Source organism: Xenopus laevis, chromosome 4L (genome assembly GCF_017654675.1).
Source record: "Xenopus laevis strain J_2021 chromosome 4L, Xenopus_laevis_v10.1, whole genome shotgun sequence".
Lineage (NCBI taxonomy): Eukaryota > Metazoa > Chordata > Amphibia > Anura > Pipidae > Xenopus > Xenopus laevis.
In genome coordinates this window covers 61,919,760-61,944,134 of record NC_054377.1, presented here as the reverse complement: position 1 = coordinate 61,944,134, position 24,375 = coordinate 61,919,760, and the positions used below count along the sequence as shown (strand labels likewise).

At 41.9% G+C, this 24,375-nt stretch overlaps 1 protein-coding gene across 3 annotated transcripts; it reads left to right on the top strand.

Annotated features, from left to right (window-relative positions):
- Positions 1 to 1,652: 1,652 nt before the first annotated feature.
- LOC121402848 (protein kinase C delta type-like) lies at positions 1,653 to 23,992 on the top strand. Of its 3 annotated transcripts, XR_005966816.1 has the most exons (8): positions 1,653 to 1,815; positions 18,715 to 18,821; positions 19,368 to 19,534; positions 21,556 to 21,618; positions 21,886 to 22,024; positions 22,257 to 22,444; positions 23,090 to 23,216; positions 23,688 to 23,992. XR_005966816.1 is itself a non-coding variant. In XM_041589576.1 (6 exons), the coding sequence occupies exons 4-6, from the start codon at positions 22,322 to 22,324 to the stop codon at positions 23,777 to 23,779; spliced, it is 342 nt and encodes a 113-aa protein (XP_041445510.1). In that variant the 5' UTR covers positions 1,653 to 1,815; positions 21,556 to 21,618; positions 21,886 to 22,024; positions 22,257 to 22,321; the 3' UTR covers positions 23,780 to 23,992. The 3 variants fall into 3 exon arrangements, 1 of the variants encoding a protein (XP_041445510.1); XR_005966817.1 differs by lacking the exon at positions 21,556 to 21,618; XM_041589576.1 differs by lacking the exons at positions 18,715 to 18,821; positions 19,368 to 19,534.
- The last annotated feature ends 383 nt before the right edge of the window (positions 23,993 to 24,375 follow it).

The window sequence follows — 24,375 nt, the reverse complement described above, 5'->3', positions numbered from 1 at the left end:
ACAGTATAGGTTTTGTGATGGACTTAGGTCTTTTTTCAACACAACTTAAAGGGGACCTGTCACTCTAAGAAATAATTCCAAATCCTATTTTATGATGACAGGCAAGCAAAATAAACATCACTTACACTCTATAAATTATTTCAGTCTTGTTTCTTTTAGTCTTTTCAGTCACAATCCCATCAAGCAGGCAGCAGCCAATTTGTAGACACTGTTATTAAGGTAAGGTTTGCATTATGCCCGAATCTTGTTTATGTGCCAGAATAGGACAACTGATGCCCATGCACAAGCTTCACAATTAGATGGTGAGAAGGGACAGGGGATATGGGGAGTGCAGTGTTATCTGTGAATTGCTGAATGGAAAGTGAAAGTTATTGCCTGCCCCACCTCTATGCCCATCATATTATTGACAGCTGAGACATTTAGATGAGTTTACAACAGGAATGGATGTTTCCATTAAAACAAATAATTCTGGTTTCATTTAAAATGGACTTTTATTGTACAGCTTTTTATGTTTGGGTGACAGGTCCCCTTTAACTATGTAAGTGCCATTTAATGTGTTACCCAATTTGCATAATTTTGCGCTACCTGCCCAGTCCAGGACAACTGGTCCCGTCTTCCTGATAGCAGCCTTTTACAGTTGAAAAGCTATTCACATATTTGCACATGTGGAATGTCACACTGTATACTATTCAATTCCTTTGTAGACTTGTTCATTATGTTTTATATTAAGGGGGACTTTTTTTTTGCTATAAAATGGTCTGGCCACAGGTTACACGGGTCCGTAGCAATAAGGATGGCCACTTTCTCTTGGAAAAAGGGTATAAGAGGGATGGCACAAGAACATAAACAAGGTATAAAGTGAGACCAGGAGGATGAGTAAGAAATAATGAGGGTCATTAGTAATGATTGGGGGTAGATGTGCAATAACACTAAGGTATGATCTTGCAAAACAGACACCATAATACACACTGTAACAAAGAACTTGCACATTGTATGGGATGTATGGTAGGTGTGGGATATTATGAGACCTTCATGGAGAACTATGCTGACAATGTAAAAAAGTGGCAACAATTTGCCCCTTGTTCCTATACAACTGTGTAGAATTGCACTTCGTTGCAGAGACAGATTTAGAGATTGTTCCTGCTTGCGGGCACCTTTTTTCTTCAGGTACATTTTACATTAAATGTAACACATATTATTGGTTATTATTATTCTTTCCTTATAACCCTAGGAAATATATTAAAACGATTCATGTAATGTAAGACAATGAAGCAGCATGAAGTACTCTTTGCATGAATTGCTCTTTAGTGACTTTGATTTAATGCAGCCTAAAGAGGAGGACAAATGACCATATCCAGAGTCCTTTGAGGCTGGTTGACATAAGCACTTCTGTTCATCAAAATCATTTGAAACTGACCAATCTAAATAGTCACTTTATATTTAATCTGGGTTCCCTGAGGCTACAAATCATACCCCTTTGTAAAAGTACAGTGACACTGATGCAAATGCTATGGGCTTAACCATTCATGTTACAAAGGTTAATGGAGCTGACTGAAATACAACTATAAAAATACTAAAATACAATATAAAATCCTAATAATAAAAACATAAAAATATCTTATATGTAATACAGCTCTTTCTCTTTTCAGGTGTTTGGGACTTCAGAAAAGTTTGATCTGGAAAATTATTGTGTAATCCCACTGGAGTCGTCTTAACATCCAACAGCTGCCAGTGGGGTGACGTAGTCCAATGGGATCTACTCCTCTGCTCCGAGGAACAAAACAGCTGCTGCAAGATGATTTTTCTGTATATCCAGTAAGGCAACCTTCCTTGGTAGCTTACTGCTACACCCTGTAGGACCAGAAGAGGTTGTGTGCAATGCTTTAAGCTTCATTCAGGGAGTAGAAATCCACTTTTTTTACTTGCTGTCAGTTATTACTAGCTGTCAGTTTTTTAGACAGGAAAGAAATTACAAATATTGTCGATTATCCCCTAAATCAGGAATATTTGTGATCTTCCTCCTGCCTGAAAAACTGACATCAATCAAAGTCAATATGTTGATTTTTACTCTGCCCCATACAAAAATCATTAAATATAGTTTCTATTTATTTAGGGACATTCTACTTATTTTTAAATGACACCTATCAGCAAAAAATATTTCCCCCACCGGAGCTGCTGGCTAATAGTGATGGGCGAATTTATTCGCCAGGCGCGAATTTGCGGCGAATTTGCGCGATTCGCGTCCAGCGAATAAATTTTTTTCGAAAAACGGACGCCGGCGTCAAAAACGAGACGCCGGCGCCGTTTCGCGAATTTTTCGCGCAAATTCGCCCATCACTACTGGCTAACAGAGAAAACAATAGTTCTTCTTTACAAAAAAAAGCCTAACGCCCAAGTGATTAGAGACCCACACATGACTTGCTCATTACACGTGTCACTAAACTTGGCCAACTGCATCGGAAGCTCCCTCCTTGTGCGGATGGCTAAGCACTCACAGAGGGCATTTAAAAAAAACTGTTTTCGTTTTCCCCCAACCAGAGTGTGGTTTCTATTAGCCCACAAATTCAGTCTTACCTTTGATGATAAATAGAGTGTGGTGCAGAGGTTTCCTGACATTCCTAATTCAAGAACGCTTTTGAGATTAGATTTGCCACTTTATGAATTTTAGCATACCAGACAGGGCATGCTGGGGAAAGGCAGATGATGTAAGAGGGACGGAACAGTGATGTAAAGGGGTAAACAATTCTGTATAGGGCCAGATCAATGGCATCAAAGAGACGGACTGTGGGGCCGATTCCTTGGCGTTTGGGACAAAGAAGGTAAACGAAAGCAGGAAATTGTTTGAGCCAGGGGTAGGACAACAGGGATACAAATTTATCAGCCAGTACCAGCATGGAGGCACAATGGTTAGCACTATTGCCTTAAAGCAAAGAAAGAACTGGGCTGGTGGGACACCGGGAAAAAAATTGGTGGGCCTCGCAATGAGCATGAAGAAATTAGTCTGAGCTTTAAACCTTCCTGATGACTGGCCAGAGTACATACAGCTCATCAACCGGATGGTGTGATAGGCATCTCTTTATGTGATACAGTAAAGGTAATGGTAGTGGCTGAATAATAAATGTCTAAGTGTTACGTTAAGTGATATGGGTTATTAATAGCAAGGAGGCATTCAACAGCATTACAGTCTTTCAGTATAAATACTATACTGCTTAATATCTTTTAACATCTTAAAACCGCTAATGGGAGTATTGCCTGTGATTTCCTGTTCTAGTGAAAAAAAATAGCAAGTGTAATTGTTTCTATCCATCTAAGCTGAACCTTTACTGTGGCTTAATCAATATTATCTCCTCTCCGTTATACACCCCAATGAGCATTGGAAATTGTATCACCTCTGTTGAACTGTACAAGTTATTTAAGGTCATATGATGATTATACTGTTCTAGGGAAAAATACCTTAAAGGAAAACTATACCCCCAAAATGAACACTTAAGCAACAGATAGTTCAAATCATATTAAGTGACATATTAAAGAATCTTACCAAACTGGAATATATATTTAAGTAAATATTGCCCTTTTACATCTCTTGCCTTGAGCCACCATTTCGTGATGGTCTGTGTGCTGTCTCAGAGATCACCTGACCAGAAATACTAAAACTCTAAGGGGCCGATTCATCAAGCTCGAGTGAAGGATTCGAAGTAAAAAAACGTCGAATTTCGAAGTGTTTTTTGGGCTACTTCGACCATCGAATGGGCTACTTCGACCTTCGACTACGAATCGAAGGATTCGAACTAAAAATCGTTCGACTATTCGACCATTCGATAGTCGAAGTACTGCCTCTTTAAAAAAAACTTCGACCCCCTACTTCGGCAACTAAAAGCTACCGAAGTCAATGTTAGCCTATGGGGAAGGTCCCCATAGGCTTGCCTAAGTTTTTTTGATCGAAGGATATTCCTTTGATCGTTGGATTAAAATCCTTCGAATCGTTCGATCGAAGGAATAATCCTTCGATCGCAGCATTTGCGCTAAATCCTTCGACTTCGATATTCGAAGTCGAAGGATTTTAGTTCTTAGTTAATTTTAGTTCTTAGTTAATTAACCCTCGATATTCGACCCTTGATGAATCGGCCCCTTAGACTTTTAGTAATATACTGGCATGTTTGCTGCTATGAATGTGTTTTTAGTTTACATTTACAAACCGAGCTCATTATTATTTGAAGACTTCATCTGTTATTGTATTTGTATGGAGATTTTTTTCATGTTAATTTATTTTGCTATGTATGTTTCTAGTTTTGTTGGGTATTAAAAATATATCTTGGTTATGCTTTCCACAATATTTTCTGTTCTTATACCATGCTTGCTTTTTGTTTTTTCATTGCGATGGGACTGCCAGGTTTTTTCACTTTTTACAGAAATAGGCCACACTCCTATTTTAATTTTGGTACAGGTATGGGACCCATTATCTAGACACAGGTTATACAGATAGCTCCAAATTATGGGAAGGTCATCTCCTATAGACTCCATTTTAATCAAATAAATCTCATTTTTAGAAATGATTCTCTTTTTCTTTGTAATAATAAAAGAGTACTATGAACTTGATCCCAAGATATGATTTAACCCTATAGGAGGCAACATGTTTTTTGGAGTTTATTTAATGTTTAAATTATATTTAAGTAGACATAAAGTATAGAGATACAAATTATGCAAAGACCCTTTATCCGGAAGACCCCAGGTCCTGGACATACTGGATAACAGGTCCCATACCTGTACTAGCTTTACCACTGGGTATTCCTGTTCATCAAAGTATCGATGAAATGTTTCACTTGTCTTATAAATATATTCAACATTTAGCTTTTATAATCAGTTACCCCTGGGAGGTTAGGTAACATGTGATGCCCAGGGAGAGTACTGGGTCAAGCGGTATTCCTTCCCCAAAAATTCCATGAATATGTCCTCCTTTCTGAACCTACACAGAAATAATTTCAGGCTCTAGTCTCTGTTTCCATCCAAATCACTAAAGATAAATCTTAATAATAACCTCCCTACGTTTAAATAGATCTAAAAAATAAACTCTGCTGATGCTAGCTACCAGCACAACTGGTAATGCTTCTGACAATCATCCCTAGCATCTGACATTGTGATATTACCTTCCACTGTTGGCTTGCTGATACAAGTATGGGACCTGTTGTCAAGAATGCTTGGGACTTTGGCTTTTCTGGATAAGGGGTCTTTCCGTAATTTGGATCCTCATGCCTTAAATCGGCTAAAAAATAAATTAAGCATTGAATAAACCCAATAGGATTGTTTTGCCTCCAAAAGAATAAATTATATCTTAGTTTGGGTAGAAGGAGTAACAGTTATATTATTATAGAGAAAAGGAGGAATTTAGTGCTGATATGGGGTTATGTGGGGACCCCCTTCCCCAGGTGTAGCCTTGTAGGTCTAGCCTCCCCCAGCCCCAGGTAAGAACAATGGAGGGGGCTAGCAGTGGCGGGAAAAAGAGGGATGGGCTGGGGGAGGAGGCAAGGGGGAGTGCTGGTCTGGCAGGGTTCTTAAGGGAATGTACGGATGAGGCAACTCATACTTACTTGTTTTTTTTTGTTTCCTACCCTCCCTACCTAGATAAGATGGATCAATTTGAAAGGACGGTGCTCCAGGGTATCCTACAACCGATCGCCTGGATGGGGTCAGGAAGGAATTTTCCTCTTAGTTCTAATTGGCTGAAAAACTCTGAAGTTTTTGCCTTCCTCTGGAGTACCATTATCTGTGGTGGTCAGCAGTACTTGCCAGGTTTAAGGAAGGTCAATGTGGTATCAAGCCAGTGTGTGTCAGTGCGGCTCTAGGACTATGAGTTGGTTACGGTGCAGGCCTACCTTTATTGAATCACGTGTGTGCATCAGGCTTTGGCTGCACAGTCTTGTCTGAGGCATGAAAGAGACTGGGTTAGCACCATTTATGTTGGGAGCAGGGAGATGGGCTAAAAAGGAAGTCACTGATCAGCTCCATGATCCCTGCTCCATGTTTGACAAATTTTTGGACAGTGAGCCCACGTTTTTTGAGAACACAATTTTTTGGGCAGTGAGCCCACGTTTTGAGAATAACAGTCACAGCTGGGGTCAGGGTGTACCTAGTCCTTGATGCTTAAACAGTTAAATAAAGCCTGTGACCTCCACGGATTTTTTCCACAATATGTCTCTGTATCTAGTATAGGTCAATCTAAAAGCAACTGGACTTGCTGAGTAATCAATGAAGACGTTTCACTACTCATCCGAGCAGCTTCTTCAGTTCAACTGACTGGTGTGGGAAGTTTTCGGCATATAAACTCTTCCACTATTCTATTTACAATGGCACATTGTAACTCTTCAAAGAGGTGACATCTGAAGAAATTCTTCAGAATTCTGTGCAGTTACTGTGATAGGATTATCCAATGTGTCATGCAACTCCTAGATACAGGTGTTACTTGTGAGAGTTGCATGAATGGATGTGTGAAGTGTTCTGAATCCGCCGGGGTACAGATGTTAGAACAGCATTGTATGTAGCAGACAGGTGGTGTCGAAGGCCCCCGCCTCTGTTCAGAGATGGTCTCTCCACCATGACATGAATTGCCTCTTTCACTCCTCGTTCAAACCAGCGGTCTTCTTTATCCAAGATTTGGACCTTTCTATCTTCAAAGGAGTGTCCCTTGTCTTTTAGGTGTAGAAAGACAGCTGAGTTTTGCCCTGTAGAGTTCTCCCTCCTGTGCTGAGCTATTCGCTTGGAGAGCAGTTGTTTTGTCTCCCCAATGTATAGATCTGAGCATTCATCGCTACACTGGACTCCGTATACCACATTGCTTTGTTTTTCTTTTGGTGTTTGATCCTTTGGGTGTACCAGTTTTTGTCTCAGTGTGTTGCTAGGTTTGAAAAACACAGGGACATGGCGTTTGTTGAAAATCCTCCTGAGTTTCTCTGACACTCCAGCTACATATGGGATGACTATGTTTCGCTTACTATGTGTCTCCGGGTGGTTATTTCTATTGGTGTTCCTGTTGGGCTTGGTTGCTGCTGTTTTGACAAAGGCCCATTCTGGGTAGCCACGTGTTTTCAAAGCTCCTCTGAGATGTTTTTGCTCTTTGTCTTTGGACTCTTTGGAATCAGTTTCCACACATTCCGCCCGGTGGTGCAGGGTTCGGATGACACCCAGTTTGTGTTCCAATGAATGGTGAAAATCAAACAACATATATTGATCCGTATGAGTGGGTTTCCTGTATACTTCCGTCTTCAAGTTACCACACTCTAGGATACATATCAAACAGTTCAAAAAAGCAAGTTTGTTCTCGTGGACATCTTCCCTTGTGAACTTGATGTTATTGTCCACTGAGTTAATGTGTTCGGTAAAGGCCGCCACTTCATTGGATCTGATTTTAACCCAAGTATCGTCCACATACCTGAAACAGTGAGTCGGTGTAGTTCTCTGGAAAGTAAGTAAGGCCCTCCTTTCCACTTCCTCCATGTACAAGTTTGCTACAATGGGAGAGACTGGAGAACCCATTGCACAGCCATGTTTCTGTCTATAAAAAAGGTTCTTGTACTTGAAGTATGTGGTGTTAAGGCACAAATCTAGCAACAAACAAACTTGGTTGGGACTGAGCTTTGTTCTGCTGCTGAGGGTGTTATCATGTTGCAGTCGATTTCTTACAGTCTCAATCGCCTCTGTCGTAGGTATACATGTGAATAATGAAGTGACATCCTATGACTAGGGATGTCGCGGACTGTTCGTCCGCGAACTAATTCGCGTGAACATCGACTGTTCGCGTCCGCCGAATGTTCGCAAACGTCGCGCGACGTTCGCCAATTTGGGTTCGCCATAGCTGGCGCTTATTTTTGACCTCTCACCCCAGACCAGCAGATACATGGCAGCCAATCAGGAAGCTCTCCCTCCTGGACCACCCCCACACCCCCTGGACCACTCCCCTTCCATATATAAACTGAAGCCCTGCAGCGTTTTTTCATTCTGCCTGTGTGTGCTTGGAAGAGCTAGTGTAGGGAGAGAGCTGTTGAGTGATTTGAGGGACAGTTGATAGTAACTTTGCTGGCTAGTAATCTACTTGATACTGCTCTGTATTGTAGGGACAGAACTCTGCAGGGATTTGAGGGACATTTTAGGTTAGGTAGCTTTGCTGGCTAGTAATCTACCTTCTACTGCAGTGCTCTGTATGTAGCTGCTGTGGGCACTGCTTCTGATCTCATCTGCTGACTGCTGTAATAACCCAATAGTCCTTGTAAGGACTGCTTTTATTTTCTTTTTTGTTTTTTTACTTTGCTACTATAAGAGCCCAGTGCTATTAGTCTAGCTGTGTTGGGGAGTGGGACTGGTGTGCTGCTCCTAGTAGTTCAGCACCAACCAGAGTAATTTTTTTTTTTTAATATACATATATATATTTTTTTATTTTACTTATCTTACTGTTCTTTAACGTGTCCAGTGCTGTTTGCTGTTCTTCATAGTAGTGCACCAATAGTAGTGCACTTGCAGGCATTGTTTGCCCAGTGTGTTCTTCAAACAACTGCCACCTAGCTGTGTGAGCTTGTTCACATTCTGTCTAAATATCAATAATAATACCGTCTCCAGAAACACCACCTGAGTGACGTTTTCCAAGCAGCAATAATATATTCCGTATCCACTGCTGTAGTGTATACGTTGACCTTGCAGACATTGTTTGCCCAGTGTGTTCTTCAAACAACTGCCACCTAGCTGTGTGAGCTTGTTCACATTCTGTCTAAATATCAATAATAATACCGTCTCCAGAAACACCACCTGAGTGACGTTTTCCAAGCAGCAATAATATATTCCGTATCCACTGCTGTAGTGTATACGTTGACCTTGCAGACATTGTTTGCCCAGTGTGTTCTTCAAACAACTGCCACCTAGCTGTGTGAGCTTTTTCACATTCTGTCTAAATATCAATAATAATACCGTCTCCAGAAACACCACCTGAGTGACGTTTTCCAAGCAGCAATAATATATTCCGTATCCATTGCTGTAGTGTATAAGTTGACCTTGCAGACATTGTTTGCCCAGTGTGTTCTTCAAACAACTGCCACCTAGCTGTGTGAGCTTTTTCACATTCTGTCTAAATATCAATAATAATACCGTCTCCAGAAACACCACCTGAGTGACGTTTTTCAAGCAGCAATAATATATTCCGTATCCACTGCTGTAGTGTATACGTTGACCTTGCAGACATTGTTTGCCCAGTGTGTTCTTCAAACAACTGCCACCTAGCTGTGTGAGCTTTTTCACATTCTGTCTAAATATCAATAATAATACCGTCTCCAGAAACACCACCTGAGTTGTTGTTGTTGTTGTTTTAAAAAAAAATGCCAGGCAAAGGCAGGCCGCCACGCAGAGGCACTAGGGGCCGTGCTGCTATGCTATCCTGTGGCCCTAGGAAATTGCCCAGTTTTACAAAGGCAATTACCCTGAACTCCCAAAATGCTGAAGAGGTAGTTGACTGGCTTACACAGCACACCCCATCCTCTACCGTTTCTAACTTTGCCACAACATCCTCATCCTCCTCTGCTATGGGCACCCCACGTAACACTTCCTCCACCACCGGCGCCCCTTCTTCACTGGAGTCAGAGGAGTTATTTACACATGAGTTTCTTGAACTGAGTGATGCGCAACCATTATTGGCAGAAGAAGATGAAGGAGATGAGGACGTTACACCAGATATAATTCTGGCAGACAACACAACAGAGATGGACATAATGAGTGATGAGGAGGTCCCCGCTGCTGCTTCCTTCTGTGAGCTGTTAGAAGAAATTGATGCATCTGAGGAGAATGATGATGAGGATATTGATGTTTTGTGGGTGCCCAGTAGAAGAGAGCAAGAGGAGGATAGTTCAGATGGAGAGACGGAGAGTCAGAGAGGCAGGAGGAGAATAAGACTTAGAAGAAGCAGGGAGGACAGCTCGCAGGGAACAGTAGGGCAACAACATGTATCGGCACCTGTGGTCAGCCGGCCAACGCACCCGCCATTGCCGCCAACTTCTACTGTTACCGCCAGATTGCCAGCTTCAAAAAGCTCAGCAGTGTGGATATTTTTTTAATGTGTGTGCCTCTGACAAAAGTGTTGTAATTTGCAATGAGTGCAGTCAGAAACTGAGTCTTGGGAAGCCCAACACCCACATAGGTACAACTTCTATGCGAAGGCACAAGAACGGCAAGCACAAAGCACTATGGGAGCAACACCTCAAAGGCAGCAGACAAACTAAAAGCCACCCTCCTTCTGGTCCAGCATCTTACTGCTCTACCTCTGCTGTCCTTGACCCGTCTGAACCACCCTCCACTCCGCCTTCCACCTTGACCACCAGTTCCCAGTCATCTGCCCCCAGCCAAGTTTCTGTGAGGGCCATGTTTGAGCGTAAGAAGCTAATGTCTGCGAGTCACCCCCTTGCCCGGCGTCTGACAGCTGGCTTGTCTGCACTCTTAGCCCGCCAGCTTTTACCATACCAGCTGGTGGACTCTGAGGCCTTCCGCAAATTTGTAGCAATTGGGACACCGCAGTGGAAGGTACCCAGCCGCAATTTTTTCTCCAAGAAGGGAATACCACACCTGTACCACCATGTGCAGAGCCAAGTCACCGCATCTCTGTCACTTAGTGTTGGGGCAAAGGTCCATATGACTACTGACGCATGGTCCTCCAAGCATGGTCAGGGCAGGTATGTCACCTACACTGCCCACTGGGTGAACTTGCTTATGGCTGGGAAGCAGTGAATGCGTGGCTCAACAACAACAGTGGAGTTGGTGTCACCGCCACGGATTGCACGCGGTTCTGCCACCACCTCTACTCCTCCTTCACTCTCTACCTCGTCTTCTTCCTCTGCTTCCTCCTCCTCTGCTGCTGGGTCCTCCTCCTCCACACCTGTGCACCCCCAGCTCCCCCTAGGCTATTCGACGTGCCAGGTACGCTGTTGTCATGCTGTCTTGGGGATGACGTGCCTGGAAAGCAGAAACCATACCGGATCTGTACTCCTGTCATCTCTGCAGTCACAGGCCGATCGGTGGCTGACCCCACACCAACTGAAGATCGGAAAAGTGGTGTGTGACAACGGAAGCAATCTGTTGGCAGCACTGAGACTGGGCAATTTAACACATGTGCCCTGCATGGCACATGTTCTGAATTTAATAGTCCAACGTTTTGTCTCGAAGTACCCAGGATTCCAGGACATTCTCAGGCAGTCCAGGAAGGTGTCGGCCCATTTCAGACGTTCCTACACAGCCATGGCACGCCTTGCTGACATTCAGCAGCGGTACAACATGCCAGTCAGGCGTTTAATTTGCGACAGCCAGACTCACTGGAATTCAACGCTCCTCATGTTGGAACGTCTGCTGCAACAACAAAGAGCCGTCAATGAATACCTGTTTGAACTGGGTGGTAGGACTGGATCTGCAGAGCTGGGGATTTTTTTCCCCCGTTACTGGGTGGTTATGCGCGATGCCTGCAGGCTCATGCGCCCTTTTGAAGAGGTTACAAACATGGTCAGTCGCACCGAAGGCACCATCAGCGACCTAATACCCTTTGCTTTCTTCCTGGAGCGTGCCGTGCGACGAGTGACAGATGAGGCTGTAGACCAGCATGACGAGGAGCAGGAAGCGCACGATTTCTGGTCGGAATCACCAGAACGAGCCCAGGCACCTGCTGCAACGCAGGGAGAGGTGTCAGAAGTGGAGTCAGAGGAGGAAGGTGGCTTTGTGGAGGAGGAGGACCAACAGGAGCAGGCTTCCCAGGGGGCTTGTGGTGACCCCTGGTCTTGTACGTGGCTGGGGGAAGGAGACCGTGGATGATATAGTCCTTGATAACGAGGAAGCGGAGATGGATACCTCTGCATCCAACCTTGTGAGAATGGGGTCTTTCATGCTGTCATGCCTGTTGAAGGACCCCCGTATCAAGAGGCTTAAGGAGTAGGGATGTAGCGAACGTCGGAAAAAAAGTTCGCGAACATATTCGCGAACTTGCGCAAAAATGCGAGCGGTTCGCGAACGGTTCGCGAACCCCATAGACTTCAATGGGAAGGCGAACTTTAACATCTAGAAAAGACATTTCTGGCCAGAAAAATGATTTTAAAGTTGTTTAAAGGGTGCAACGACCTGGACAGTGGCATGCCAGAGGGGGATCAAGGGCAAAAATGTATCTGAAAAATCTGCCTGTGTGTGCTTGGAAGAGATAGTGTAGGGGGAGAGCTGTTAGTGATTTCAGGGACAGATGATAGTAAGTTTGCTGGCTAGTAATCTGCTTGATACTGCTCTGTATTGGAGGGACAGAAGTCTGCAGGGATTTGAGGGACATTTTAGCTTAGGTAGCTTTGCTGGCTAGTAATCTACTGTTCTCTTTAAACAACTGCCATACGTTGACCTTGTAGGCATTGTTTGCCCAGTTTTTTTGGACGCAGCCACTGAAGCACAGTTGCCAGAAAAAATATGCCATATAAATGCTGAAAATAGTAATTTTTCGCCATACGTTGACCTTGTAGACATTGTTTGCCCAGTTTTTTTGGTTGCAGCCACTGAAGCACAGTTGCCAGAAAAAATATGCCATATAAATGCTGAAAATAGTCATTTTTTGCCATACGTTGACCTTGTAGGCATTGTTTGCCCAGTTTTTTTGGTCGCAGCCACTGAAGCACAGTTGCCAGAAAAAATATGCCATATAAATGCTGAAAATAGTCATTTTTTGCCATATACGTTGAGTCAACGTATGGCAAAAAATGACTATTTTCAGCATTTATATGGCATATTTTTTCTGGCCTCTGTGCTTCAGTGGCTGCGGCCAAAAAAACTGGGCAAACAATGCCTACAAGGTCAACGTCGTTGAAAAAAGTCACTCCGGTGTTTTTTCTGGAGACGGTAATATTATGGATATTTAGACAGAATGGGAACAAGGTCACACAGCTCGATGGCGGGTTGAAGAAAACAGTGTGCAAATAATGCCTACAAGGCCAACGTATACACTACTACAGCGGTGGATACGGATTACGTAAAATATATGAATGCTGCTTGAAAAAAGTGACTCCGGTGTTTTTTCTGGAGACGGTAATATTATGGATATTTAGACAGAATGGGAACAAGGTCACACAGCTCGATGGCGGGTTGAAGAAAACAGTGTGCAAATAATGCCTACAAGGCCAACGTATACACTACTACAGCGGTGGATACGGATTACGTAAAATATATGAATGCTGCTTGAAAAAAGTGACTCCGGTGTTTTTTCTGGAGACGGTAATATTATGGATATTTAGACAGAATGGGAACAAGGTCACACAGCTCGATGGCGGGTTGAAGAAAACAGTGTGCAAATAATGCCTACAAGGCCAACGTATACACTACTACAGCGGTGGATACGGATTACGTAAAATATATGAATGCTGCTTGAAAAAAGTGACTCCGGTGTTTTTTCTGGAGACGGTAATATTATGGATATTTAGACAGAATGGGAACAAGGTCACACAGCTCGATGGCGGGTTGAAGAAAACAGTGTGCAAATAATGCCTACAGGGCAAATAATGCCTAAAAGGTCAACTTATACACTACTACAGCGGTAGTAAAATAAAAAAAGTAAAATAAAAAAAAATGAATATTAAAAAAAAAAAATTAAAGTTGGTGCTGCTGAACTACTAGGAGCAGCAGATTAGCACACCAGTCCCACTCCCCAACACTGCTAGACTAATAGCACTGGGCTCTTATAGTAGTAGTAGTAGTAGTAGTAGTAAAACAACAAAAAAATAAATAAAAGCAGTCCTTACAAGGACTACTGTTATTGCAGCAGTCAGCAGATGAGATCAGAAGCAGGACAGCTGCCCACTGCAGCTACATACAGAGCACTGCAGTAGAAGGTAGATTACTAGCCAGCAAAGCTACCTAAGCTAAAATGTCCCTCAAACCCCTGCAGACTTCTGTCCCTCCAATAACAGAGCAGTATCAAAACGATTACTAGCCAGCAAACTTTCAACTGTCCCTGAAATCACTAACAGGCAGCAGCTCTCTCCCTACACTATCTCTTCAGCACACACAGGCAGAGTGAAAAAACGCTGCAGGGCTTCGGTTTTTATAGGGAAGGGGAGTGGTCCAGGGGAGAGCTTCCTGATTGGCTGCCATGTACCTGCTGGTCTGGGGTGAGAGGGCAAAAAAAAGCGCCAACAATGGCGAACCCAAAATGGCGAACGTCGCGCGACGTTCGCGAACTTCCGGCGAGCGCGAACACCCGATGTTCGCGCGAACAAGTTCGCCGGCGAACAGTTCGCGACATCTCTATTAAGGAGTACCTGTACTGGGTCGCAACGCTACTAGACCCTCGGTACAAGCATAAAGTGGCAGAAATGTTACCAACGTACCACAAGTCCGAAAGGATGCTGCATTTACAAACCAGCCTGCAAAACATGTTGTACAATGCTTTTAAGGGTGATGTCACTTCAGGAACTCATCAACATTCCAGGGGCAGAGGTGCCAGTAATCCTGCCACGAGCGCACCTGCAAGGACAATGCACTTTGGCCACTCTGTAACGTCAGACATGCAAAGGTTTTTCAGTCCAAGGCAGCGCCAGAACCCTTCGGGATCCACCCTCAAAGAACTCCTCGACCGGCAGGTAGCGGACTACCTGGCATTAACTGCAGATATCGACACTCTGAGGAGCGATGAACCCCTGGACTACTGGGTGCGCAGGCTTGATCTGTGGCCAGAGCTGTCACAATTTGCCATGAACCTCTTGTCTTTCCCCGCCTCAAGTGTCCTCTCAGAAAGGACCTTCAGTGCAGCAGGAGGGATTGTAACTGAGAAGAGAACTCGCCTAGGTCACAAAAGTGTGGATTACCTGACCTTTATTAAAATGAACGAGGCATGGATCTCGGAGGGTTACTGCACGCCGGAAGACTTGTTCTGACTCCCCATGCAGCTGTCCTTCTCTGCACGCCGCATGACTCCACACACAGCTGTCCTTTAGCGTCCTCCTCCCTCCGCCACCGTTACAAACTAGGGTGCAAACCCTACTGGTTTCATTTTAATCAAAACTTTTTGGACAGGTAAATCCTGAGTTTTTCTGGCCTCTGTGCTTCAGTGGCTGCAACCAAAAAAATTCATATTTTCAGCATTTATATGGCATATTTTTTCTGGCCTCTGTGCTTCAGTGGCTGCGACAAAAAAAAATCATATTTTCAGCATTTATATGGCATATTTTTTCTGGCCTCTGTGCTTCAGTGGCTGCGACAAAAAAAATTCATATTTTCAGCATTTATATGGCATATTTTTTCTGGCCTCTGTGCTTCAGTGGCTGCAACCAAAAAAAATCATATTTTCAGCATTTATATGGCATATTTTTTCTGGCCTCTGTGCTTCAGTGGCTGCGACAAAAAAAATTCATATTTTCAGCATTTATATGGCATATTTTTTCTGGCCTCTGTGCTTCAGTGGCTGCGACAAAAAAAATCATATTTTCAGCATTTATATGGCATATTTTTTCTGGCCTCTGTGCTTCAGTGGCTGCGACAAAAAAAAATTATATTTTTAGCATTCATATGGCATATTTTTTCTGGCCTCTGTGCTTCAGTGGCTGCGACAAAAAAAAATCATATTTTCAGCATTTATATGGCATATTTTTTCTGGCCTCTGTGCTTCAGTGGCTGCGACAAAAAAAAATATTTTTTTAGCATTCATATGGCATATTTTTTCTGGCCTCTGTGCTTCAGTGGCTGCGACAAAACAAAATTCATATTTTCAGCATTTACATGGCATATTTTTTCTGGCCTCTGTGCTTCAGTGGGTGCGACAAAAAAAATTCATATTTTCAGCATTTATATGGCATATTTTTTCTGGCCTCTGTGCTTCAGTGGCTGCGACAAAATTTTTTTTATTTTTAGCATTCATATGGCATATTTTTTCTGGCCTCTGTGCTTCAGTGGCTGCGACAAAAAAAAATTATTTTTTTAGCATTCATATGGCATATTTTTTCTGGCCTCTGTGCTTCAGTGGCTGCGACAAAAAAAATTCATATTTTCTGCATTTACATGGCATATTTTTTCTGGCCTCTGTGCTTCAGTGGCTGCGACAAAAAAAAATTCATATTTTCAGCATTTATATGGCATATTTTTTCTGGCCTCTGTGCTTCAGTGGCTGCGACAAAATTTTTTTATATTTTTAGCATTCATATGGCATATTTTTTCTGGCCTCTGTGCTTCAGTGGCTGCGACAAAAAAAACATAATTTTTCAGGAAAGTACACATGCCTAATTTTTCAGGGTTCTGCAACAGTGGCAAAATCGCATCTTTTATGGTCACCGCAGGTGATCAATAAAGTAGACCAAAACTGGGCCCACACTGCAGAATCAGTGTTTTTTGGTTCACTTCACTGTACATTGAATTACCTCTGCCTGACCGTGCACGTGCGCACAAGCACGGTGACTGCTAAACACACCACTACAGAAATATTGCCACCAACAGGACGAACATCCTGGAGGTGACAAGCAACTAGTAATTAAAAACTATTATTTGCTCACTTGACGGTATCATTCATGAAAGCTCTTTGCGTTTTTTTGCGTTGCAGTAAGCGCCGCGTTTTGTCTTTGCGTGTGAACAGGCTGTAACCTTTACACGACTTGATTGGCATGTAGACGCCGGACGTTTTAAAGCAGTTTATTACACAAGTTTAGAAATGTAGTGTGATTTCTGCCCTTTACAGCACAAAACGCAGCGCTGTGTCAACAATGTATTTTTCAGATACATTTTTGCCCTTGATCCCCCTCTGGCATGCCACTGTCCAGGTCGTTGCACCCTTTAAACAACTTTAAAATCATTTTTCTGGCCAGAAATGTCTTTTCTAGCTTTTAAAATTCGCCTTCCCATTGAAGTCTATGGGGTTCGCGAACCGTTCGCATTTTTGACGCAAGTTCGCGAATATGTTCGCGAACATTTTTTCCGACGTTCGCTACATCCCTACATATGACACCATTGTTTCTTCTGCCTCTAGTGTAACACCTTGAATCTTGGTTACAAACTCTTTGGCATTCTGGATATGTTGCACTGTATTGCCTACCAACGGGGCTAAGATGTTAGCCCAAAATTTTGCAATGCTGTATGTCACTGAATTTATTCTGCTGACAATGGGTCTTAGTGGGGCTCCTTCTTTGTGTATCTTGGGGAGTCCGTATAAGCATGGTGTGGCTTCCCGGGATACAAATTATAAAATTTGATCAATGGCTTTCTCCTTTTCAAGTTGTTGTAGGCAACTGATCACCTTTTTCTTGTAACCACTGGTTGGGTCTTTCTCTACGGGTTCATATGTATTGCTATCACTGAGCAGAGTGGTTATCTTGCAGTCGTAGTCAGTTGTGTTGAGCACAACTGTGCATCGCCCTTTATCTGCTGGCAGGATAGTGATGTTCGGGTCCTTACTAAGAGAGCTGAGTGCTCTCCTCTCTTCTGTAGTAAGGTTAGAGGGAGGTGTTCTGGCACTTGACAAAGCAGCTGACACTTTTAGCCGGAGTTGTTCTGCTTCTTCCTTTTTCAAGTTATTATTTTTGATAGCAGATTCTGTGGCTGTGATGAGTTCAACTACTGGTATGTGTTGTGGTGTCATTGCATAGTTTAACCCCTTGGCTAACACATCCTTTTCAGGCTGGGTTAGTACCCTATCTGATAGGTTCCTAACCCAAGTGTCTTTGGTGTTCTTTGGTGTCTCATCTTTCTGCCTCCAGGTTAATTCTTCAGTCCTTTTCCAACTGCTGCTTCGTGACAGTAATGTGGTGAATTTGCTTATTTGTCGCTCCTTACTCTTAATGTGTTGGGCAATCTGTGCAAGTTCAACGAACACAACCACCCTTTCCAGAGTTCCATCAGGCAGCTCTTTTGCCAGACTCCATTTCAGATGTTCGACTTTCTGCTTAAGGGCATCAATGGTAAAGTTGATCTGTCTGACTCGTTTATTTAGTAGATGTTTTTGGGCTTTTTGTAAAATCTTGTTGGCTCTGTGACTTTTTCTGTGGAACCCAGGCGCAGGCTACAAGGGGTGAGCCCCTGATGTCGGCATCTGAGATTAAAGCGTAGATGGTTTCTATAGTCTGACACTTTTCTTGCTGTTCTTTCATATTCCCAAACCAGTTTTAGAGTATTCTCTCCAAAATGAATGGCAATATGGCTATGAAGATTTTCATTCATCCAGGTCATGGTATATCTAGTATAGGTCAATCTAAAAGCAACTACACAGAATCATAACCAATAGAAAATCCATAATCAAATGACTACAGCTCCAAAAATGCAACTGCTTATGTTTTCAGGGGACACTAATGCAAGTGCTCTGAAACTGATGTGTTGCTATTAAAAATATTTGCTTGTATAATAAGCCTAATGTTATTACTGAAAATAGCACAGAAGTACCCACTTGTATATTTTAAGTAGATCTTTCCTAAGGTTGGGGTCAGGGGATCACATACATTTTACTGTTTGGCTTCCATAACAGTGATACTATTGGTTGAGAAATGCAAGACAAAAAAAAGAACTAAGCTGAAAGAATGAAAAATAAAGAAGTAAATCTAGTTTGATCTCAATATAAACTTAGTTTGCCCATCTTCATGTTGTTCACATAATACAAATGTATCTTAAATTGTCTTAAATATTCTAGTAACACTATATAGATGTACAATGTATAATGTTCAATTCATGAACTTTAAATGAAATCTTTATTCCCTCTGCTAGGAGAAAGCGGTCAGAAGAGACCTTGCCCTGAAGAAAGGCACCCCGATGAGTTCAACATAAGGGACTACAGCTTCTATGGAGTGATTGGAGAAGGAAGCTATGGCAAGGTGAGCATGGGGCTTGTGTTTATCTAGTTGATACACTTAGAAATGGCCAAAAAAAGAAAAGATCTATGACAGAGCAAAAAGAGCAAACCCACATGGAATTCTTTAAAAGGCTTCTTTAGTTATTGTGTTTATTTCTATTTGCAACACCACTCTGTGGTTTAAAATGTACATTGTTTTCAAAAAACAACCAGAGGCCCTGTGGCTGTAAAGAGCCTGGATAGATGCAGAAGTCCAGTTTTAAGACGGAAAGGAAAGGGGCCTTGTGTGTGAATGAGTTTGGTACACGTGTTTGGTTGTAACTATGTAATGTCTAGACAGTTCTAAGTATGGGCAAGTATGCTGTATAGGAGAGCATTATTTAATTAGGACTCCATTCTAATTAGTTTGCAGGTCTCATTGTCCAGATGAGCAGTGGGCTAATAAAACAATAATCCTTGGGGCCATGTTTCAGAGCAGTAATTCTTTAACCCACTAATTGCACTGAAATATATTTACATCAACAACTCTAATACTCGAATATGAATTTCTTCTTGTTTTTTCTCTCAGGTTTTGCTGGCTAGACTGCAGGGCCAAAAGAAGTTTGTGGCTATGAAAGTCACAAAGATACCACCTGGGAAAAAGAAGATCGACAACATCGCTAAAGAGGCTGTGTACTGAGGGCAGCCAGGGAAAGCCCATTTTGCATCTACACAACTGCAGCTTTTAAAACACAGGTACAAAGAAGGGTTAATATTGATGTTCAGTTATTGTATAACTATTCATTGTTTTCATTAAGGTGAATGGGTGTGCAGGAGGGAAGGTTGTGAATACACTAAGCCAGTGCTGTCCAACTCATATGGTACAGAGGGACGGAATTTTTCTAATCTACATGGTGGAGGGCCGATAATGGAAGCCAATGTTAGCCATTCCCTCTTTTTAGACCACACCCACTTTAAACCACACCCATGTTACCGCAAGACCATGTCCACATTAATAGCACACCAAAAAAACAGATGGTTGGTGCTCACTGCAGGGATCAGGGCTGGAACTAGGAGTAGGCAGAGTAGGCTGCTGTCTAGGACCCATCATTGAGGGGCGCACTTGTAATCTGTTTTTTTTTTTCAAGCGTTTATTTAATATTTTTTTCAGTAATCATGGTCACTCGGTAGGGTGGAATCCCCCTCCTTTACCTTCTCCCTCTTGCCAGCAATTAACAGCTCCTTCTGTGGGGTGCGGCAGTGCAGTGCGACGTGCGTATACGTGTCAATGACGTCACTTATGTGATTGGGTGGCAGAGAGAGGCAGAGAGCTGGGGGGCTGCTTGGTGTGGCTCGTGCTTGCTGCTCTCAGCCTTGCACAGTTGCTATTACTGTGTAAGTGTGAAGCTTCCTGCTGGCACAGCCCAGTACAGATTTGGGGGCCATATGTTTGCTGTTGCTGCTGGGCTGGGCGCTGGTACAGGTATATAAATACTTGGGGGCAATATGATGTGATCAGATCTATTTTTGGCTGCTGCTGACACAGGTAAAGATTGGGGGCAATATGATGGCTGTTGGAGGGCTGTATGATGGATGGCTGCTGAGCTTGCTGGTACAGATATGGGGGTGGGGGCAGTATAATGGATGGCTACTGGCACAGGTATGAGGGGGCAGTATGGTGGATGGCTGCTGGGCTTGCTGGTACAGGTACAGAGGGGCAGTATGATGGATGGCTGCTGGCACAGGTACAGGGGGGCTGTATTATGGATGGCTGCTGGACTTGCTGGTACAGGGGGAAGTAATATAAATGAAAAAGTGTTGTACATTTTCTTGCTTTCTTTATTTAAAAAACATCATGGTAAGGAGGTAAATGGTAATGCGGGACAGGGGGGCGCTGATTGAAGCTCTTGCCTAGAGTGCCAATCTACCTTGGCCCGGCAGGGATGCCACTCATATGTGTAAAAAGTTGTCATATTAAGACATCCCCTTAAATCCATATGTCTCCTCCTCCCCTGTGTACAATACAGTATCCCAGCATATGATTAAACACCTTAGGGGCCCCTAACCATAATTTTCAAATGCTAACAAACCCCCAGAACAAATACAAATACCAGGCTTATGTTCCACAGGATAGGCAGAGTATGGCAAACTCAGGGGGCAGGGAAGGCAGAACAGAGCAGGAGACAGGAGAATCAGAACCAGTCTGATATGGACTACATACAGTGACACAGTGCTGGTGCCCCATTAGCATTTTGTTTAAAGTGTGAACAGGTGAACAATGTGGGCAGTTTCAGTCTGGGTCTCAGGTGTGAACAATACTGGGCTTTAGGATGGTGAACAATAGAGGTGTCACAAGTGTGAACTATACAGGGGGATCACAGGTGTGAACTATACAGGGGATTAGTCTGAATTTGAGGTTTAAACAATGCAGGGGTCAATTTATCTCTGTAATGATACCTTTTAAATTTTACAAATGGTAAGCAGAAACAGCAGGCAGACTTTGATGTGGAGGGCCACATAAAAGGGGGTGCGGCCCGTGGGCCGCCAGTTGGACAGCACTGCACTAAAACAATCCAATCCATTGCACCCCCGCCTAATGGTTTTAAAAAATAGTGGTGAGCACAACTTTCCCTTGTTTTATATATATATATATATATATATATATATATATATATATATATATATATATATATATATATATATATATATATATATATATATATATATATATATATATATATATATATATATATATCTTTAATGTCTTATGTTCAAAGGTTCCACTCTGCAGAGCTGGTATGTGGACTACAATGCCTGCATACTAAAGGCATCATTCATTGGTTAGTATAACTGTTAAACATCAGCTCTAATCTATTTTATATTTGTTTTTTATTGTCTGTTCTCTTTGTTACCTTTGCACTGTATTCTTTTTATGTTTTTAAACTTTTCTTACTTTGCATTATTATGTTCGTTCCTCTGTATACTTGCTATTCTTTTTCTTCCCTTATTGCTGGGCTCTGTACAAATGCATTTTTTAATACATCCCTGGTCTTCCATAACTAAACCCCCCATACCCATATGATTTGTTTACTGTTCTTATATTACAGAGAACTAAAACCAGCCAACATCCTTCTGGACAAAGATGGCCACATCAAATTAGCAGATTTTGGTTCAGCGGCAGAGAATATCTTTGGAGACAAGATCATCAATGGCTTTGTTGGAACACTTGGATATATGGCCCCAGAGGTGAGGAATGCAATTCTAGTACATTAGAGCATTAACTAACACAGATCATTAGAGGGAAATATACTCCAAACCATAGAATTGTATGTCAAACACAGGACACGGTTATTAATGGCTCTGTTTGTATTAACAACCCACACTTTTGGATCTTTATGCACAGATACATATATACATTCATCCACTATGGATTTCAGTTTACTTGCAGCTTCTTATAGAATTTGTTTTTCTGTTAAAGATCCTCCAACACCAGGTTTCAATGCAGCGGTGGACAGGTGGTCGTTAGGCATCGTCATCAGCAAAATGGCCCCTGGCAAATCTCCATTTTATAATGGCCATAAAAAGGAGAAGTGCAGTGCAGTCATCTGTGACCAACCCAACATCCCTGATTGGCTGTGTGCAGAAATGCGCCATCTCTTGCAAAAGGTACAGTAAGTATGAGCAGTTGTACAGAGCAAATGTAAGCAATGATTGTTATTTGCCCACACTCCCTTCACAACTTGCCAACACTGCCCCTCCATACATAAATGTCAGGATGAAAGCAGGAGAAAGGGAATTCCTATAGTTTCATCACTGACTGTAACATTGACATACTGTATATTTATTATTTCCTTAATAGAACTTGTGACGTTTAAAGAAGAATGCTCTGTTGGGAAAACATAAACCTTTGGACTTATCACTTCCTAAATAAATCCTGTGCTTTGATTCATAATTTATGGGCCTGTTGTCAGCAATTGGACCTCAATTTTAAGATACATTTCCTTTTTACAAACATTGGACCGATGGTTTCTTTAATTATGAGGACGGAATGTTGGCAAATGTTTAAGACAAAATGGAGCAAATTGGGCATATGTTCTGATGGTGACACATTTTAGCGACCCCAATAGCAAACAGCTGAACATGAGAGTAGTTGTATGACAGTACAAGCTAATCAATATTTTACCTACAAAAAAATCTGCGGCAGATCAGAATTGTCAAAAAGGCAATTAAAGTGCTTACATCTTTGCTATATGACAGAGTTATTGACTAAAATCTGCAATATCTAAAGTAGTTGTTAATTTGTCTCTTTAGCTTCTGGAGAAGAACCCTGCAAGAAGACTGGGTGTTAATGGGAACATCAGAGAGCACCCTGTCTTCTCATCCATTAACTGGGTCGAACTGGAAAATAAAAGAATAAGACCACCTTTCAAGCTAGAGAGTAAGTGCCACTGCAAAATATATAACAGCCAGGAACACTACTTTTTCTTCTGATTTTTAGCCACTGAATCAGTCAGTGCTATTATGATAGATGTTTAAGACCCAATATATGATAACATTTCCTGTAGAAATATGCTAAGTACAGGATAATACCTATTCTGACAATGTTATGGTATGTAAAAACATAGAGATAAGGGCATATTCTGTACCTCTGAATTACCTGCTGGGTTTCAGGTTGCTATACAGTGACAGTCTACCATGCCCTCTAGCCTGTTAGGCTTAATCCCCTGCTTATTATAATGATGGTATAGAAAGAGATAAAGAAGGTTATAGCAAGTGAGGAAGAGAATGATTGAGTTTTTAAAGATGAAACTGGCAGTAACACATTTATATAAGCTAAGGAAGAACGACACACAGTGTATTTTGTTTGTTACCAAATTGTGTTTCTTTTAATAAAAATCTTTTCTTTTAGTCATCAACAAAGCCTTTGAAACCTTGTTCTCTGGAGTCACTTTCATTCTTGAAGCCCTGAACCGAAACACCAAATCAGGACAACAATATTGAATTTAACATTCGTGGCTATCTGCAGTTGGGATCATCATGAATAGAAGACCTAATGCCCGATGTGTTTGAACATCCATCACAGTCTACAAACCTACACCATCTGCTCCAGTATCCCATGGCGTCTCCAACATCCCTTTTGGGAAATTAATTAAGGTAATATAATAGATATATATAGATGTATATATTTATTAGATAAATGTAGATATATATAGTTATTAGATATATGTAAATGTACTGTATATAGGAACTATATAGATATATGTAGATGTATATATTTATTAGTTATATGTAAATGTATAAAGGCAATATATAGAAATATGTATATGTAGATATATGTAAATGTATATAGATATATTTAGATATGTGTAGATGTACATATGCAAAATATAGATATATGTAGATGTATATATTTATTAGATACAGGTATAGGACCTGTTATCCAGAATGCTCGGAACCTGGGGTTTTACGGATAAGGTGTCTTTCTGTAATTTGGTCTATTAAAACATAATTTAAACATTAAATAAACCCAATAGTATTACTTTGCTTTCAATAAGGATTAATTATATCTTAGTTGGGATCAAGTACAAGGTACTGTT

Bases quoted from the DNA above. Each gene is read 5' to 3' on its own strand.
- LOC121402848 (XM_041589576.1), top strand. From the start codon at position 22,322: ATGGCCCCTGGCAAATCTCCATTTTATAATGGCCATAAAAAGGAGAAG. The intron at 22,445-23,089 runs GTACAGTAAGTA...TTGTCTCTTTAG, and splicing joins TGCGCCATCTCTTGCAAAAG to CTTCTGGAGAAGAACCCTGC. The intron at 23,217-23,687 runs GTAAGTGCCACT...CTTTTCTTTTAG, and splicing joins ACCACCTTTCAAGCTAGAGA to TCATCAACAAAGCCTTTGAA.